General features: G+C 44.2%; 1 protein-coding gene across 7 annotated transcripts in view; it reads right to left on the bottom strand.

Annotated features, from left to right (window-relative positions):
- The window catches only part of LOC308080967 (mitogen-activated protein kinase kinase kinase kinase 4-like), a 101,439-nt gene that overhangs the window by 68,096 nt on the left and 15,843 nt on the right, over positions 1 to 17,500 (bottom strand). For all 7 annotated transcript variants that reach the window (XM_080423107.1, XM_080423110.1, XM_080423108.1 and 4 more), the window contains exon 3: positions 754 to 810. In XM_080423107.1, coding sequence (XP_080279233.1) covers positions 754 to 810 — 57 coding nt within the window. The remainder of the gene's footprint in view (positions 1 to 753; positions 811 to 17,500) is intronic.

Raw genomic sequence — 17,500 nt, 5'->3', positions numbered from 1 at the left:
TGTGTGTGTGTGTGTGTGTGTGTGTGTGTGTGTGTGTGTGTGTGTGTGTGCGTGTGCGCACGTGAGCGCGTGCGTGTGTCAATACTGCAATGTAGATATACTCTGTTACAAGTAGAAGTCCCGTATTCAGAACATTTTATTGAGTAGAAGTACAAACGTATTGGTATCAAAATGTACTTAAAAGTACTAAAGTAAAATTACCCATTATACACGTTTTCACATGTATAAATTGTATCAAAATATTTTGAAAATAGCAGATCTACAAGCTCACAATGCGTCGCATCGCGACGCATTGTGAGCTTGTAGATCTGCTATTTTCAAATGGCCAAAATGTAGATAGGGCTGAAGTGGTTAATGTATGTTTAGTAATAATAATCAAAATCTACAAAGTAACTAAAGTTTTCTAATAATTGTAGTGGAGTAAAAGTACAATATTTGCCTCTGAGATGTAGTGGAGTAGAAGTAAAAGTATTGAAAATTGTAAATACTTTACTTGAGTAAATGTACTTAGTTACTTTACACCACTGGGGTGTGTGTGTGTGTGTGTGTGTGTGTGTGTGTGTGTGTGTGTGTGTGTGTGTGTGTGTGTGTGTGGTGTGAGAGTGCGCGTGCGTGCGTGCGTGCGTGCGTGCGTGCGTGCGTGCGTGCGTGCGTGCGTGCGTGCGTGCGTGCGTGCGTGCGTGCGTGCGTGCGTGCGTGCGCGTGTGTGTGTGCGTGTGTGTGTGTGTGCGTGTGTGTGTGTCACCATCCTACCTCTGTGACGTCCATGACCTTGATGGCGGCCAGCTGTCCGGTTTTGACATGCCGCCCCTGTGGACAGAGAGAGAGAGAGAGAGAGAGAGATGGGTGAGCAAACTGACCATTCATTCTGATCTCATTCCCCCCGGATTCGGCACAAACATGGGGATGAATTCATTCTACCGCTATGGCACCAAAAATGTGGAACACCATACAACCACCACCACCACCAGCCATCAAACAGTGTGACTCCTCATACCCTCCTTCCAAACCGCCATGACAGAACACCCGTCTGCGTCTTTGTAAATGGACCTTCCATTTGCAAATTGTACTTCTAGCTTGCCAACTTAAATTACATTAACCTATTAAAGGACGACTTCACCGCTTTTCAACCTATCTTCATATAATTGGTCCTCACTAATACTCATGAAAAAATGGTAAAAAAAAATCTACTCGGTCTGTGTCTCAGAGGAGGGCTGTAGACAGTTCAGAGTCCCGTCTACCAGTGACATCATCAATGGGGAATCCAAGCTAATAGAAACTGCAGGCTTTCTATTCCTGGAAAGTTGCAATGCAATAAAATAAGCCATTGTTCTCGTGTTAATAAAAATCTAAATAAAAAATGTGAAATCTTGTTGGAAAAAAAAATCATGCCTAACGATGATGTCACTGGTAGACAGGTTTCTGGACTGTCCACAGCCCTCCTATGAGACACAGACCAAGTAGAAAAAATGTGTACCATTTTATCATGAGTATTAGTGAGGACCAAATATATGAAGATAGGCTGAAAAGCGGTGAAGTCGTCCTTTAAGACCTGAGGCGATTCTTAAAAAAAAAAAAGAAAGAAAAACAGTTTTTTGAAAAAATCACGATTTTTCTAAAATAGCAGATCTACAAGCTCATAGCGCGGCACTCGGTGCCGCGCTATGAGCTTGTAGATCTGCTATTTTTGAAGAGCCAAATAAATCTAAAGTTTTTGTTATGCTATGTTGATGAATTGAATACGTACAGTAGGACCACAATGGAAACAAATCCCCTGGACTTTTTTTTGTGTTATAGCCTTAATGTCTTCTCGTGCCGTTTACATTTCTGTAAATATACTTTCACTGCTCCTAGTATTGATGATTTCTGGTATAGTACAGTATAGTATTGATGAATTGAATACATTTAGGGACAACAATTTCAAGCCGCTAATAAAGTATTCAATCAATTCATTCACACAATATAACATAAGTCCTACTACTCGTCTTTATCTACTGCCAACTGGGCTGTCATGAGTCAGAGAGAGCAGAGAGAGAGAGAGAGAGAGAGAGAGAGAGAGAGAGAGAGAGAGAGAGAGAGAGAGCATTGTTTCACAGTGGTTTCATGGGAGGAGAGTGTGTGCGTTGCCTAGAGTGAACTATGGTGAAACGAGAGGAGAGAGAGAGGATTAAGCATTAAGTAGAGGAAAGAATGGAAGGCAGGCCGAGACAACGGCAGCAAAAAAAGACTGTTGGGAAAACAAAGCACCTCAGAGAGAGGTGTGTGCTGCATGCATAGTAGAACCTCTGGCTGTTTTTGGCACTCTTTGAAGGACAGATTTGCAAAAAGAGGGACATTTATACATACATCGGACAGAGTGACATACGGACAGAGAAACAGACTGTGTCCACACATGTGTAACAATGAATTTTCTAAACTTTTCCAAAGTATTTCATCCCAGAGTAACTCTTGAGGACCCCTGTTGAAGACCCCTGCTCTATCCTGTTAACTGTACTGTAACCAGAAGGTCACAGGTCCAAAAATACACGTCCATGAAGAGACAATCATTCAAAGTGTCCCGTTATGTCTCCATTACTCACTATAAACCAATGACTGTCTGTGTATCACATTCACAGATTCCTAAACATGCACATGACAACGTATATATCTGCATTCTGCCAAGGAGTAGTGGGAGACATTTGGTCTCCCCCCCCTGCCCCCCATGTGTGGCAGACCTCTGGTTCAAGTCCCGTGAACTCATGAAGACAGACAGACAGATAGATGTAGATAGATAGACAGATAGACAGATAGACAGACAAGACAGATAGACAGACACATGTACATAGATAAATAGACAGACAGACAAGACAGATAGACAGACAAGACAGATAGACAGACAGACAGACAAGACAGACAGACAGACAGACAGACAGAAACACACAGACAGACAGACAGACAGACAGACAGACAGACAGACAGACAGACACCTATAGATATATAACAGAATGACACACTTTACTTTCCCAGGCTCTACACTTCCCACAACATTCCCAGAATGCATTGCAGCCCCCAGCAGCACCATGGCATAGGGCTGCTCCTTCCTTCCTTACATAAACACAGGGACAGAAATAGAGTGCTCTCTCTCTCTCTCTCTCTCTCTCTCTCTCTCTCTCTCTCTCTCCCCCTTTGGAGGAGCGGGTCCTAGCGGGTCGGGGGGGATTCCCCTCTCTCTCTCTCTCTCTCTCTCTCTCTCTCTCTCTATCTCTCACAGTGTTTACCCAGCAACAGCACAGTGGATGAAGGGCCACAGCAACGCTCAACCAACTCACACTGCAGCAGCTGGAGAGTCTGACTCTATGCTTCTCAAACTTTCACATTTCAAGGGCTCCCCTCCTCCCCTTAACTCTGAGAGAGACCCTAACGGGTCCATTTGGTTCCATTTGTACACTCTCAAGAGTTACAGACCTGTAAGGGTCAATTTAGAACTAAAGGAACCCCGAGAGACCCTGGACCCCACTTAAATATATATATATTTTTTAAAAGGATATCTCAGAAAATTTGCCAAACCAAATAATCCATACATTTAAAAAAAAAACTAAAAACAGCATCTCATTGACTTCCATTGTACGACGAAACCACTCTCAAAGTCACTCTTTAAGCACATGAACGAACGCAAACTCCGTAACCCGAAGAGGGTTCGAAGACACCAAGAAGTTAACCCATTCAATCCGAGAACGCATCTCTGTCATTTTACATTTCTTTGGGCTGTTCAAAAATAGCAGATATACAAGCTCATAGCGCGGCACCGAGTGCTATGAGTGCTAAAATGACTGTCATTTTAGATGTCTTTGGCTATAAAAGAAATTGCAGATATACAAGCTCAAAGCTATGAGCTTGTATATCTACTATTTTTGAAAAATATTGAAAATGTGTGCAAATCTTTGAATATAATATATATATTAAAGAGAACATTTGTAAGATTTGAGTTACAAATGTAATTTGAGTTACAAATGTTCTAAAAATATATTCAAAGATTTGTACACATTTTCACGATTTTTCAAAAAAATTGCAGATCTGCTATTTTTGAAAAGCCCAAAGAAATCTTAAAAATAACACAGATGCGTTCCTGGTCTTAATGGGTTAATCTTTTGGGTCTTGGAGCTGAAAAAAATGTTTGGGAGCCACTGACTTATAGACCCACACATGACTTATAGACCCACACATGCAGAGCCACTGACTTATAGACCCACACATGCAGAGACACTGACTTATAGATCCACACATGCAGAGACACTGACTTATAGACCCACACATGCAGAGCCACTGACTTATAGACCCACACATGCAGAGACACTGACTTATAGACCCACACATGCAGAGACACTGACTTATAGATCCACACATGCAGAAACACTGACTTATAGACCCACACATGCAGAGACACTGACTTATAGACCCACACATGCAGAGACACTGACTTATAGACCCACACATGCAGAGACACTGACTTATAGACCCACACATGCAGAGACACTGACTTATAGACCCACACATGCAGAAACACTGACTTATAGACCCACACATGCAGAGCCACTGACTTATAGACCCACACATGTAGAGACACTGACTTATAGACCCACACATGCAGAGACACTGACTTATAGACCCACACATGTAGAGACACTGACTTATAGACCCACACATGCAGAGACACTGACTTATAGACCCACACATGCAGAGACACTGACTTATAGATCCACACATGCAGAGACACATACTGTATTATGGTCTCTCTGGGTGGAATCCTCACATGTCCAAATAACCGCTACTTTTCAGTATACTATTTCAAAAGGAGCAACAAGTAGCAGATCTACAAGCTCTAAACGCGTGGTGGATCTGCTGCTTTTGAGTGACGCTGTAGTATGATCAATAGACCCCTTATCAGACGACGTCACACTGATAACAACCAGTATGCGCGCAATGAAACCCATTCTGTCAGGTCTCGCTAGGACGCGCCTCACTAGCCAACACACAAGAGGGGGTTGGGGTGTGCTGAAACCATCGCACCCCGAAACAACAGGTTGGGAATTGATTGCGTGAAACAATCACCTGTGCGTCCAGTCTCAATGTTAGTAAACAAATAATTGGTCTATAGGGCGTTGTATTACGAAAAAAAAAACTAAAGTTAGAGTATGGACTATAGCCTATGGAGATAAGAGGTTTCTGGCTGACATGTGACGATATACTGATCCACACACATGCTCCCATGAGGTGCACACATGTACACTCTCTACTGTATCTCTCTCTCACACACTCTCTCTCACACACACACACACACACACACACACACACACACACACACACACACACACACACACACACACACACACACACACACACACACACACACACACACACACACACACACACACACACACACACACACACACACACACACACACACACACACACACACACACACACACACACACACACACACACACACACAGCCCAGGACATTCCGCAGTGGATTGAAAGTGTATGGATTATGACAAGGCTTTAGGGCCATTCTGCATCAAGGCCGAGACTATGTTTTGCACCTTGTCCGTCCGTCCGTCCGTCCGTCCGTCCGTCCGTCCGTCCGTCCGTCCGTGAACAGCTAATCTCCGGCACTGTTGGCTTGATCGCAGCGAAACTGTGCACACACACTCCCTGGATGCCAGAGCAGAACCTCTGCCCCAAATGTTTCACATGGGCCTGTTATAGCGCCACCAGGAGTACAGTACTCTGACGACTTTGTTTTTTCATATTCCATCCTGATTGGCTAAGATTGGCTTCCAAAGTTTGCAGGAGTGCTCCGTTTTGAACAAAATGCCTCAAATCGTGAACACAACGTTCGATTTCCATGAAGTTTTGCACGCACATTGAAAAACTACCCAAAACAACCCACAAGCTACCACTGAAAAACTACCCAAAACAACCCACAAGCTACCACTGAAAAACTACCCAAAACAACCTACAGGCTACCACTGACAAACTACCCAAAACAACCAACCTGTACATTCTCTGACTTAAATGAACGCTGACAATTTTGTTGGGTGCATCAAGCGAGTGTTTTTCCCTCCATTTTAACCAAAATATAAACCAAAAAATGTGCCCCCACGTCCCTCCCGCTACGCAGTCCAAAAGTCACTCAGTCTCCCTTTCCTCTGTTGTTTCCAGCTATGGGAATGTTTACGCTCAAAAAGAAGAAATGCCATAAAAGAATAATCACACAAAAAAACTAGCAAAAGTGCTCCTCGGAGCACAGGTCTCCGCCAGGTCAGGTACGTTATTGTGGCCTCCTGGTGGCGCTATAATAGGCCAATGGGAAAAGGGTGCCATTTATTCTTAGGTCTTTCACGGCAATCAGACACTGCATTCATGATTTGAGACATTTTGCTCCAAAAATGTGTTTTGCTAAATTAGACCTGCTGGTGGCGCTATAACAGGCCAATGTGAAAAGGGTGGCATTTCTTCCTCGGCCTAGTGGGAATATGCGTGTGAAAATTCACGGAAATCGCAAGCTGCGAGCATAGTTTGAGGCTTTTTGTTCAAAACGGACCAATCCTGCAAACTTTGGAAGCCAACCATAGGCAATAAGGATGGAATATGGGAAATCGGACAGATTCGTGTTGATCACATGACTATGGAGATACTGTGTACCGATTTGCATGACGTTTGGATAAAATCTGTAGGAGTAATGTAAAAAAAATGGGTTTTGCACAAATCGGCCTCCAGGTGGCGCTATAACAGGCCCATGTGAAAAAATTGGGGCAGAGGTTCTGAATTGGCATCCAGGGAGTGTGTGTGAAAAGTTTCGGAGCGACCGGGCCAGCGGTGCCGGAGATTAGCTGCTAACACACAGACAGGACGGACGGACGGACAGGGGGCAAAACATACTCTCTCGCCATGCCTTTCGGCCTGGCGGAGACAAAAATCACACAACGCTGTATTCACTCAGTTAACTGTGCACACATCTGCATTTCACAATCCTAAACATTCAAAAGGACCAGTTCATGACAAAAACATTCGGATAGAAATAAATAAAATGTATTTTTTATAGTATTATGCCTATTAGTGGACTAAGAATCAGTGTTGATTTCGTCGACTAAAACTATGACGAAAAATGTTCGTCAACTACCTTTTTTCACTGACGAAAACTAAATATAAACTAAGCTATGATGACTAAAACTAAGACTAAATATATCGACAATATTGTCAGCAAATAAAAACTAGACTAAAATGTCAGTGAGGGATCTAGTGGAGAAGAGATCCAGTAGAACTAAAAGACAAGTCATTTTATGTTTGGTTGTGCTCGTGTGTTGCGCTCTGAAAATAGCAGATCTACAAGCTCACAACGTGTCGCAGTGCGGCGCGTTGTGAGCTTGTAGATCGGCTATTTTCAGCACGCGTAAAATCAGCCATTACGACGCCATCAAGGCACCACCAAAATACATTTCAGTCGACTAAATCAACTGTAGATTTAGTCGACTAAAATCTTATGATATTTAGTCGACTAAAACTACACAAAAAACTAAAACATTTCAGATGACTAAAATATGACTAAAACTAAATGGAATTTGATTCAAAAGAACTAAATCAAAGTTTGCAGTCAAAATCAACACAGCAAAGAATGGATGTATGGTGGAGGGACAGCCTCGACTACAACTTAGTACAAACTAATCCAGCAGCTGGAGTAGCTCACAGTAGGTTGCCAAAGAGAGAGTGAAATGCAACATGACGTAGCCTACTGCTTCAAAAGGTCACCGGTGTGTGTGTGTGTGTGTGCGTGTGTGTGTGTGTGTGTGTGTGTGTGTGTGTGTGTGTGTGTGTGGGGGGTAACCCCTGGGGGATGGATGTTCAGAGGTGACATAGTGGGAGGAGGTCGACCGTGTCCAAGACACCATCTCTCTCCTGACCTCATCCTACCACAGGAAAACACTACAAAAGTGACCGCACATACTTCCAGATTCACATACACGCGCGCACACACACACACACACACACACACACACACACACACACACACACACACACACACACACACACACACACACACACACACACACACACACACACACACACACACACACACACACACACACACACACACACACAGCTGTGACTCGAATTTGACATCTCGAACGAAAATAGCCGATCTACAAGCTCACAACGTGTCGCAACGCAACTCGTTGTGAGCTTGTAGACCCTGGCGTCCCTATTCCGGCCAGGCTATAATAGTTGATGAACATTTGCAATGGTGGAAGAAGTACTCACTCATTTTGTACTCAAGTAAAAGTATCAATACCACAATGTAGAAATACTCTACAATACTTAGCTTTATTATAATTAGGAACTGAAAGTAAAAGTACTCATCATGCACAATGTCCCATTTCACAAGTTTGCAAAATGCATAAAATACTTTGAAAATAGCAGATCTACAAGCTCACAACTTCAGCTTAGACCGGCTATTTTCAAATAGCCAAAGTATAGGGCTGAAGTGGTTAATGTGTGTGTAACTAGCAACTATAGTTTTCAAATAATTGTAGTGGAGTAAAAAGTATAATATTTGCCTCTGAGATCTAGTGGAGTAGAAGTTAAAGTCTTGGAAATCGGAAATAATCCGGTAAAGTAAAATAACTCAAAATTGGACTCAAGTACTTGAGAAACCACAACATTTTACTCAAGTACAGTACTGGAGTACTTAGATCTATATACTGTATACTGTAGGGTTTAAAGTGGTTCAGAGAGCTTGCAGATCTGCTCCCACCAACACAAACCAGATGAGCACAGAGTGCAGGGGAGTCAGCCAACCACCAATCGGTGGGGAGCTGCAGGCTCACACACATGACCTCTCTCCCCTGTCTCTCTATCACACACACACACACACACACACACACACACACACACACACACACACACACACACACACACACACACACACACACACACACACACACACACACACACACACACACACACACACACACACACACACACACACACACACACACACACACACACACACACACACACACACACACACACACACGCACCGCTGCATACCAGCACACTGACCCACTTCCCACACACACACACGCACTCGCACACACACACACACACACACACACACACACACAAGCCTGCTAATGCACCAAGCCTTCATCTGCAGCACTGAATGTAGTACTGAGAGAGAGAGAGAGAGAGAGAGAGAGAGAGAGAGAGAGAGAGAGAGAGAGAGAGAGAGAGAGAGAGAGAGAGAAAGAAAGAAAGAAAGAAAGAAAGAAAGAAAGAAAGAAAGAAAGAAAGAAAGAAAGAGAGAAAGAAAGAAAGAGAGAAAGAGAGAAAGAGAGAGAGAGAGAGAGAGAGAGAGAAAGAAAGAGATGGGAGAAAGAGGGAGGGGGGAGATAAAGAGCAAGAGAGTTTGAGAAAGAGTGAGAGAGAGAGGGAGCGTGTCAGAGAGAGAGAGAGAGAGAAAGGGAGCGAGGAGGGAGAGAAAGAGAGAGTATATTATGTGAGGTGGATGAACACAGCTGCTGTCGACAGAGAGAGCTCTCTGACAGCAGGCAGAAAACCTGCTAAATGTCGGACAAGTTCCTCAGTTTGTTTTAGTTCTTTGGCAAGTGATGAACGCTTTCAAAGGGGTACTTTCACCCAAGAAACGACTTTATTTCTATCGTTTACCTACGCGGTGATGGCTTTACCTACGCGGTGATGGCTTTACCTACGCGGTGATGGCTTTCAGTCCAGTGAAAGTTTTTGTTTGTAAAACATTCCTTAACGTGAATGAAGAATGCAAAAATGAAGGAAAATAATAATAATAACAGCAATAGTAAAGCTGTTATCCGGTGTTTCTCAAACCGTTTCATGTCAAAGACCCCCAAATGAATATGTATTTAATTGCGGACCCCCAGAAGAGAAGATTTGCGTTAAAAAAAAAGAAATCCAAAATTATTCAGAATCTTCCAAACACTGCTCAAAAATAGCAGATCTACAAGCTCGCAGCTGCGAGCTTGTAGATCTGCTATTTTTGAATAGCCAACGTGTAAATGGGTAAAGTGGTTAAAGTGAAGCCATATCGACAGATTTCCCACAAAGGAGAGCGGGCGGTGTATAGCATTCATATTTCATAGAGGCCTCCTAAAACACAGGAGTGAGTTGGCAACGTGGCTTCTTCTTCCAATGCATCTTTAATGCAGGGTTTTCCACAGAACCAGGTCTGTGGTGTACAAGAACCAGAGTCTTTAATGCAGGGTGTTCTACTGAACCAGGTCTGTGGTCTACATGAACCAGAGTCTTTAATGCAGGGTTGTCTACTGAACCAGGTCTGTGGTCTACATGAACCAGAGTCTTTAATGCAGGGTTGTCTACTGAACCAGGTCTGTGGTCTACATGAACCAGAGTCTTTAATGCAGGGTTTTCCACTGAACCAGGTCTGTGGTCTACAAGAACCAGAGTCTTTAATGCAGGGTGTTCTACTGAACCAGGTCTGTGGTCTACATGAACCACAGAGTCTTTCACCTTCTGTTCTGCCAAATTTATAACAACTAGAGTCGTTCCGAGACAGATACCGGTATGGGAAAAGCTGCAGATACTGACTAAAACACTGGTATCGGTATCGGCGAGTATGCCAGTCTGTGCCAATCCTGATGATATTTCATTTACAGAACGACGATAGATTTACGATATGTTGTGCAACCAGTATAAAGTCCTGAGTGTCCGTTTAACTCTGAGAGGGTGCAACCCTCTCAGAGTTACATTAACGGTATGGATTTCAGTGCGTACGGGGAGTTGAGTCTGATCTGGTCAAGCAGGCCTTGTGTGTCTATAAACGCTGCTCTGATAATGAAAGTGGCTCAATGACTTACAAACACACACACACACACACACTCACACACACACACACGCATATATTGTACACACACACACCCATACCCACACAGCCTCGTACACAAACAGGCGTTTGTGTGCGGGCAGTGTTGTGGACGACTTGGCTCCCGTAACCCCCATTAGACAGAGGGGTCAGTATGGGCGAGAGAGAGAGAGAGAGAGAACAAAAAGAGCTGGTCAGTGTGTGTGTGTGTGTGTGTGTGTGTGTGTGTGCGTGTGCGTGTGCGTGTGTGCGCGTGTGTGTGTGTGTGCGTGTGCGTGTGTGTGTGTGCGTGTGTGTGTGCGTGTGTGCGTGTGTGTGTGTGTGTGTGCGTGTGTGTGTGCGTGTGTCACAGATCCTTTCAGCTGGTTGTAAAGAGCAACAGTGTGCTGGGTAAAGCGTGCACGCCGCTGCTCACCCACTTTGTGAACCAGTGTCCGTATAATGGATAAAGTGGCTGAGTGTGACATCAGTAAGGTCCCCCCCCCCCCCCCACGGGGGACACATCTGACACTCGCAGTCAATATGACGATACATACAACCTACATTTATTTACAGCCAATCAGTGACCGGCATTCCAGGACCTTAGCCCGGCTGCAGAATGCAGGTGGAGGAGCACGTCGTTCACATGGATTTAATGCTAAATAAAAGTGTTGTATGGCCGTGTCCTATTTATGTGATGATTTGTTGAACCTGTGTGAAAGGAGCCTCCCACACACACACTAGTGCTGTTTCCTAAACGATTAACACAATGTGTAACATTATGATGTTTTACTTAACCCTTTCAGACCTGAAGCCGATTCTACAAAATGTCTTCTAAATTCTACCAGTTTTATTAAACTTATGTTACTATGTCAGTGGTGCTCAAACATTTTCATGACAAGAACCCCAAAATGTATATGTATTTGGCTGCCGACCCCCATCTCAAAATATTTTCTTCCATGGACCCCCAGTAGTAGCAAAGATTTGAGTTAAAAATGTTCGCTTTAAAACAATATATATTCAAAGATTTGCACACATTTTAAAAATGTTTCAAAAATAGCAGATCTACAAGCTCGTAGCGCGGCACTCGGTGCCGCTCTACGAGCTTGTAGATCTGCTATTTTTGAATAGCCAAAGTGTAAAATAATGCTTTTCAGCTCAAATCAAAAAAGTGACACAGGTGCGTTCCAGGTCTGAATGGGTTAAAGGAGAATTTTGCCCTAAGAGTTTTCCTGCCTTGATTTGAGGTTGTTTAAGTCATGATGATAGTGGTCCGGGACCCCCTGTTCATAACGAGAGCGAAGTTCTCCATTTCGCAAGACCCCTCAAACCGCAGCTCAGAGCGGCCGTCTTTAGATCTAGGGCTAAATCTGCTTATTTCCGTCGCTCGAAAATAGTTTTTTCTTGTATGTATCTGTAGTGTGTGGTCCGACTGAAATCACGTTCGAAGTCTCGTCTCGCGATATTCTTCCACCCTCCAGGCTCCAGAATGGCGGGCGGAAGTATCCTGAGACGAGATTTCGACGTGATTTCAGTATATCTGATCTGTAAACAACAATGGCGCTGTCCGTGTAGCAATAGCTTAGCAGTAACATCAGTCGGACCACACACCACAGATTACATTACAAGAAAAACTGTTTTCGAGCGACGGATATGAGCGGATTTAGCCTAGATCTAAAGACGGCGTTCTGAGCCTGCGGTTTGGGGGGGTCCGCGAAATGGAGAACGTCGCTCGTTATGAACAGGGGGTCCTGGACCACTATCATCATGACTTAAAATCAATTTAAACCTAAAAATCAAGGTAGGAAAACGCTTAGGGCAAAATTCTCCTTTAAAGGACGACTCCACCCCAAGATGAGATGGCACAGTAGGCTCCTCTGCTTCAACTTCACCTCATCTCCTACAGCCTGTGATCTTAGCTTTAGTCCTAAAAGAACATCCTATGGAGGTGATCTGTTTTACAATTATTTGTTGTCTAAACAGGTTTGGCCAGTGAGAGAGAGTGAGACAGGTGCATGGCAGCAGAAATACAGTCACGCCGTCTCACCTCGGTTTGTTCAGCGTGCGGTCACGTTACTATAGTAACCCCGACGCTGCACGTGTTACAGCCCAATGTATACTCAATTGGCGATTTTTGGGCCGACGATGGCCGGTAGGAATATTTTGGCATATCGTCCCAGCCTTAGTTCCAAATGTGAAGGAACCCATTCCGGTTCCTCAGTGTTGGATGCGGTTCCTCCGATTACGGAACCCATCGCTAAGTACAACGCTGTATAAAAGTGGTGGCTGTCTCCTGTGTGTCTCCTGTGTGTCTCCTGTGTGTCTCCTGTGTGTCTCCTGTGTGTCTCCTGTGTGTCTCCCTGTGTGTCTCCTGTATGTCTCCTGTCTATCTGTCTGTCTGTCTCCTGTGTGTCTCCTGTGTGTCTCCTGTGTGTCTCCTGTGTGTGTCCTGTGTCTCCTGTGTGTCTCCTGTGTGTCTCCTGTGTGTCTCCTGTGTGTCTCCTGTGTGTCTCCTGTGTGTCTCCTGTATGTCTCCTGTGTGTCTCCTGTGTCTCTCCTGTATGTCTCCTGTGTGTCTCCTGTGTGTCTCCTGGTGTCGTCTGTCTATCTGTCTGTCTGTCTCAATAAAGACAGACAGCAGTGCCCCGCCCTGTACCATATGGCATGGATGGCTGTTTAACAGATTGTACCACAGGTTTCTGTCCCCCCCTCCCCACCCCACCATCACGGCAGTACACACACACACACACACACACACACACACACACACACACACACACACACACACACACACACACACACACACACACACACACACACACACACACACACACACACACACACACACACACACACACACACACACACGTCCTGAGGGGCCGCGGCGAGGCTGGGCCCCCCTGGAGAGAGAGAGAGAGAGAGAGAGAGGGAGGAAGGGAAGGATGACAAAAGGAGAGAGAAGGAGGGATGTTGTAGAGGAGGGCTGTGTCTCTGTGCCGTCGTGAAATCGTACGTGACGATTCATTGTCACACAAATAAAAATTGCATTGAGCGTAGAACATATGAATAAAAACATGTTGCACAGAGCAGATAATATGACTAATAGCTTGAATATACAAAGAAATGAGTGACGTATTTACTAACTTTATACTTTCCTAAAACATAGCCGATCCACCATATCCCCTGGACCAAAATATTTTAGACCGACTGGTATCCTTAGAGTCCCACCGCTAGTGGGGCTCTATGTATGCCTCAGTATGCATACTGATAGTTCACCCCCAAAATGACCTTTTTTTCATGGATTAGTCACCCCATAGAGACTTGAATTCATAGATATTCTTTTGTTTTTGTCTCATTCCTAAGCCAATAATTTGATGACAGTAGGAGACACAAAGAGTCTCCTTTGTGTCTCCTACCGGTCCGCTGGTCATCAAATTATTGGCTTAGGAATGCGACGAAAACAAAAACATATCCATGAATTCAAGTCTCCATGGGGTGACTAATTGATAGATAAAAAAAAAATTGGGTGAACTATCCCTTTAATATCGATTGGCGCCAGCCCACCATCAGGCCGGAATCTCCACTTGCTCACAAGAGATCTCAAACTCTGGTGGCTGCACGGACCACATGCTCCTTGTGACTCACAAGGAAGCGAGTTCGAATCCAACTCCCAGGATGTCTCCCTTCTCTCTGATCTCGTTTTCATGGCTCGACCCTTTACTAATACTACTATCTCATCTAACGAAGCAAAGAATTTATATTAAAGATGTTTTTTTGAAAGAAGAAACAAATCTACTGGGTGGATTGCCTGAAACACACTGAGTGTGCTTGTGTGCAGTGGATGAACCCAGGCTGTTTTGAACGAACCCATCACAGCGCCTCTAGCGCCACCCTCAGAACAACGAACATTGCACACTAAAGGGGTAGTTCACCCAAAACTCAATGGAGACTCTTTGAGTCTCCGGTCATCAAATTATTGGGTTTAGGAATGCGACAAAAACTAAAAAAATATCCATGAATTCAAGGCTTCGTGGGATGTGTAATTGATAGAAAATAAGTCACTTTTTTGGGTGAACTACTCCCTTAAGATATAACACGACACATAATGGGGCGCGTTCAGAAATAAGGCACTGAGAGCACTGGTCCCGATACAAACCAATACGTGAGTGCGCGGTCCCCGGTGTGCATATCCTAACCCACCCATAGTCACATTAGTCACATAGGCAGACTGTTGGATAAACACTGGTGGTTTTGGTGACTCCGTAAAGGTTGATTACACAACAGGTAGTTCCGACCAAGCGAACGAGCACGACAGCACACCTAGCTGTTCTCCAAAAATATAAAATCAGCTGTGCTGATCAGACCGAGTCTCGGCTAGGCTAGCAGTTAGCATGGGACGATTGCAGACATACTGCAGTACTAAAATAAATCTGGCATTTAAAAAAAATGTGAATGTCTATTCTTATATCTACAATGAGATTGAGCTAACAGTTGCATGTGTTTCTCTATGTGTTCAGTTTGGGGAAAAGTTGTCTAGCGCTGACTGGACTGGCTCTCAGAAAGGTTGTTATTTTGCGAGCGAAATGGCCCACAATATTTTTTTTTTGTTTTATTTATTTGATGGTAACTGTATAATCGCAATATTACACTCATGGGTGTGCTTTACCGTGATTATAGGCACGTCAGTGACGCTCGCGGAACTCGGCCCCCGATCGTGACACACTGACGTGCCGATTAATCACGGTAACGCACAAAGCTCTCGTGTAATATTGCTTATTATTGTTACACTCTCTCTTACAGTGTAAGCAGCAACTGAATGGGAGCAGAAGTCTGCTGGGACAGACAGACAGACACAGACAGACAGACAGACAGACAGACAGACAGACAGACAGAGCAGACCTGTGTCAGCCATTGGGTTTCTTCTGCCTCAGGCCCTGACCATATAAGGGCATTGTGTAGAGCGGAGAGGGGGAATCCTCCCTTACATACCGTCATGCACTATTTGAAGGAAATATCATCATCACAGCTTTATCTTTTATTATAATGCATCATGTCTTCAGACAGAGGACACCCGGGGGCCGTGTGCATGTCTGAGCCAACTGACTGCTTCAACAGAACAGACACATGATAAGAGACAGAGAGAGAGGGAGAGGGGAGGGAGGGAGAGAGGGAGAGGGAGGGAGGAGAGAGGAAAGAGAGAGGGAGGGAGGAGAGAGAGAGAGAGAGAGGTGAGAGAGAGAGGGGAGGGAGGAGAGAGAGAGAGGGAGGGAGGAGAGAGAGAGAGAGAGAGAGAGAGAGAGAGAGAGAGAGGGAGGGAGAGAGAGAGATACAAGACCGAGGGGCTTTTTCAAGCATGAAGACTAAACTGTGATATTGTTGCCGTCGGGGCAAGACACCTTGTACCTCCACATAGTTCATCTTTTTTATGGTTCTTTCATAAATCCATGCACTATTTTATACGTTGCATGACAGCGTCAATCCTTATCCTTTCAAAGGAAAGTTGTAATTGACTGGAGAACCCCCCCCCCCCCCCAGCATGGGTTTCAACAGGGGTGGAAAAAGTACTCAATTTTTTTACTTAAGTAACAGTATTTCCAAATTTACTTGAGTAAAAGTACAAAAGTATTGGTATCAAAATGTACTTAAAGTACCAAAAGCAGAAAATGCTCATTATGCAGAATATCCCATTTCACAAGTTTTCAAATTTATAAAAATCTTTTGAAAATAGCAGATCTACAAGCTCACAATGCGTCGCGACGCATTGTGAGCTTGTAGATCAGCTATTTTCAAATGGCTGAAATGTATATAGGGCTGAAGTGGGTTATGGATGTTTTGTAATAATAATCAAAAAGTTTTCAAATAATCGTAGTGGAGTAAAAGTACAATATTTGCCTCTGAGATGTAGTGGAGTAGAAGTAAAAGTACTGCAAACTGGAAATACTCTAGGACACACATCTCAAAACAATACAAAGTCACCACAAATCAGGAGAGAGAGGGGGGGGGGGGGCTGGTCTCTTCCAATGGCCACATTGTCTTATCTGAAGCGCCTAAAAAAAAAAAGAAAAGCTGTGACAAAGTGCTTGACAAAGCAGGGAAAAAAAGGCCTCAGATTCAAGAGTGAGAAAAACCCCACCCAGCCTCCAGTTAGCGGGGGGGGGGGGGGGGGGGCACTGATTATTCAGCCCGTTTGACGTTTGAAACCCCACAGCGGCAGACAAACAAACGCCTCCTTTCTGCAGAGGAGACCCTATAACTGACTGACTGACTGACTGACTGACTGACGGGGCAGGCAGAGGAGAAGAACTCCAGAGACAAACCCAGCTTTGTGGCTGTGATGGCCCTGGTTCTGTCCGGGACTGCATGGACAGCTGCTCTTCTACCAGTTGAACCACCCCCACCGCCCCACCCCTCCCACACACACACACACACACACACACACTAGGGCTGTCAACTTTCCTCAGAAATGATATTCGAATATTGGTCTTAAAAATGTGCAGATATTCGAATATATTCGAATATTATTATTATTATTATAAAAGAAAAAAATATATATATATATTTTTTTTTTACAGAAACAGTACAAAAAACTATGTATGGAGTGCTCGGATCCAATAAAATATATATTTT

This window comes from Gymnoscopelus braueri, assembly GCF_963280865.1.
Source record: "Gymnoscopelus braueri genome assembly, chromosome: 24".
Taxonomy (NCBI): Eukaryota; Metazoa; Chordata; class Actinopteri; order Myctophiformes; family Myctophidae; genus Gymnoscopelus; species Gymnoscopelus braueri.
The sequence above is the reverse complement of the archived record's forward strand: the minus strand, read 5'-3'. Positions and strand labels throughout refer to the sequence as shown.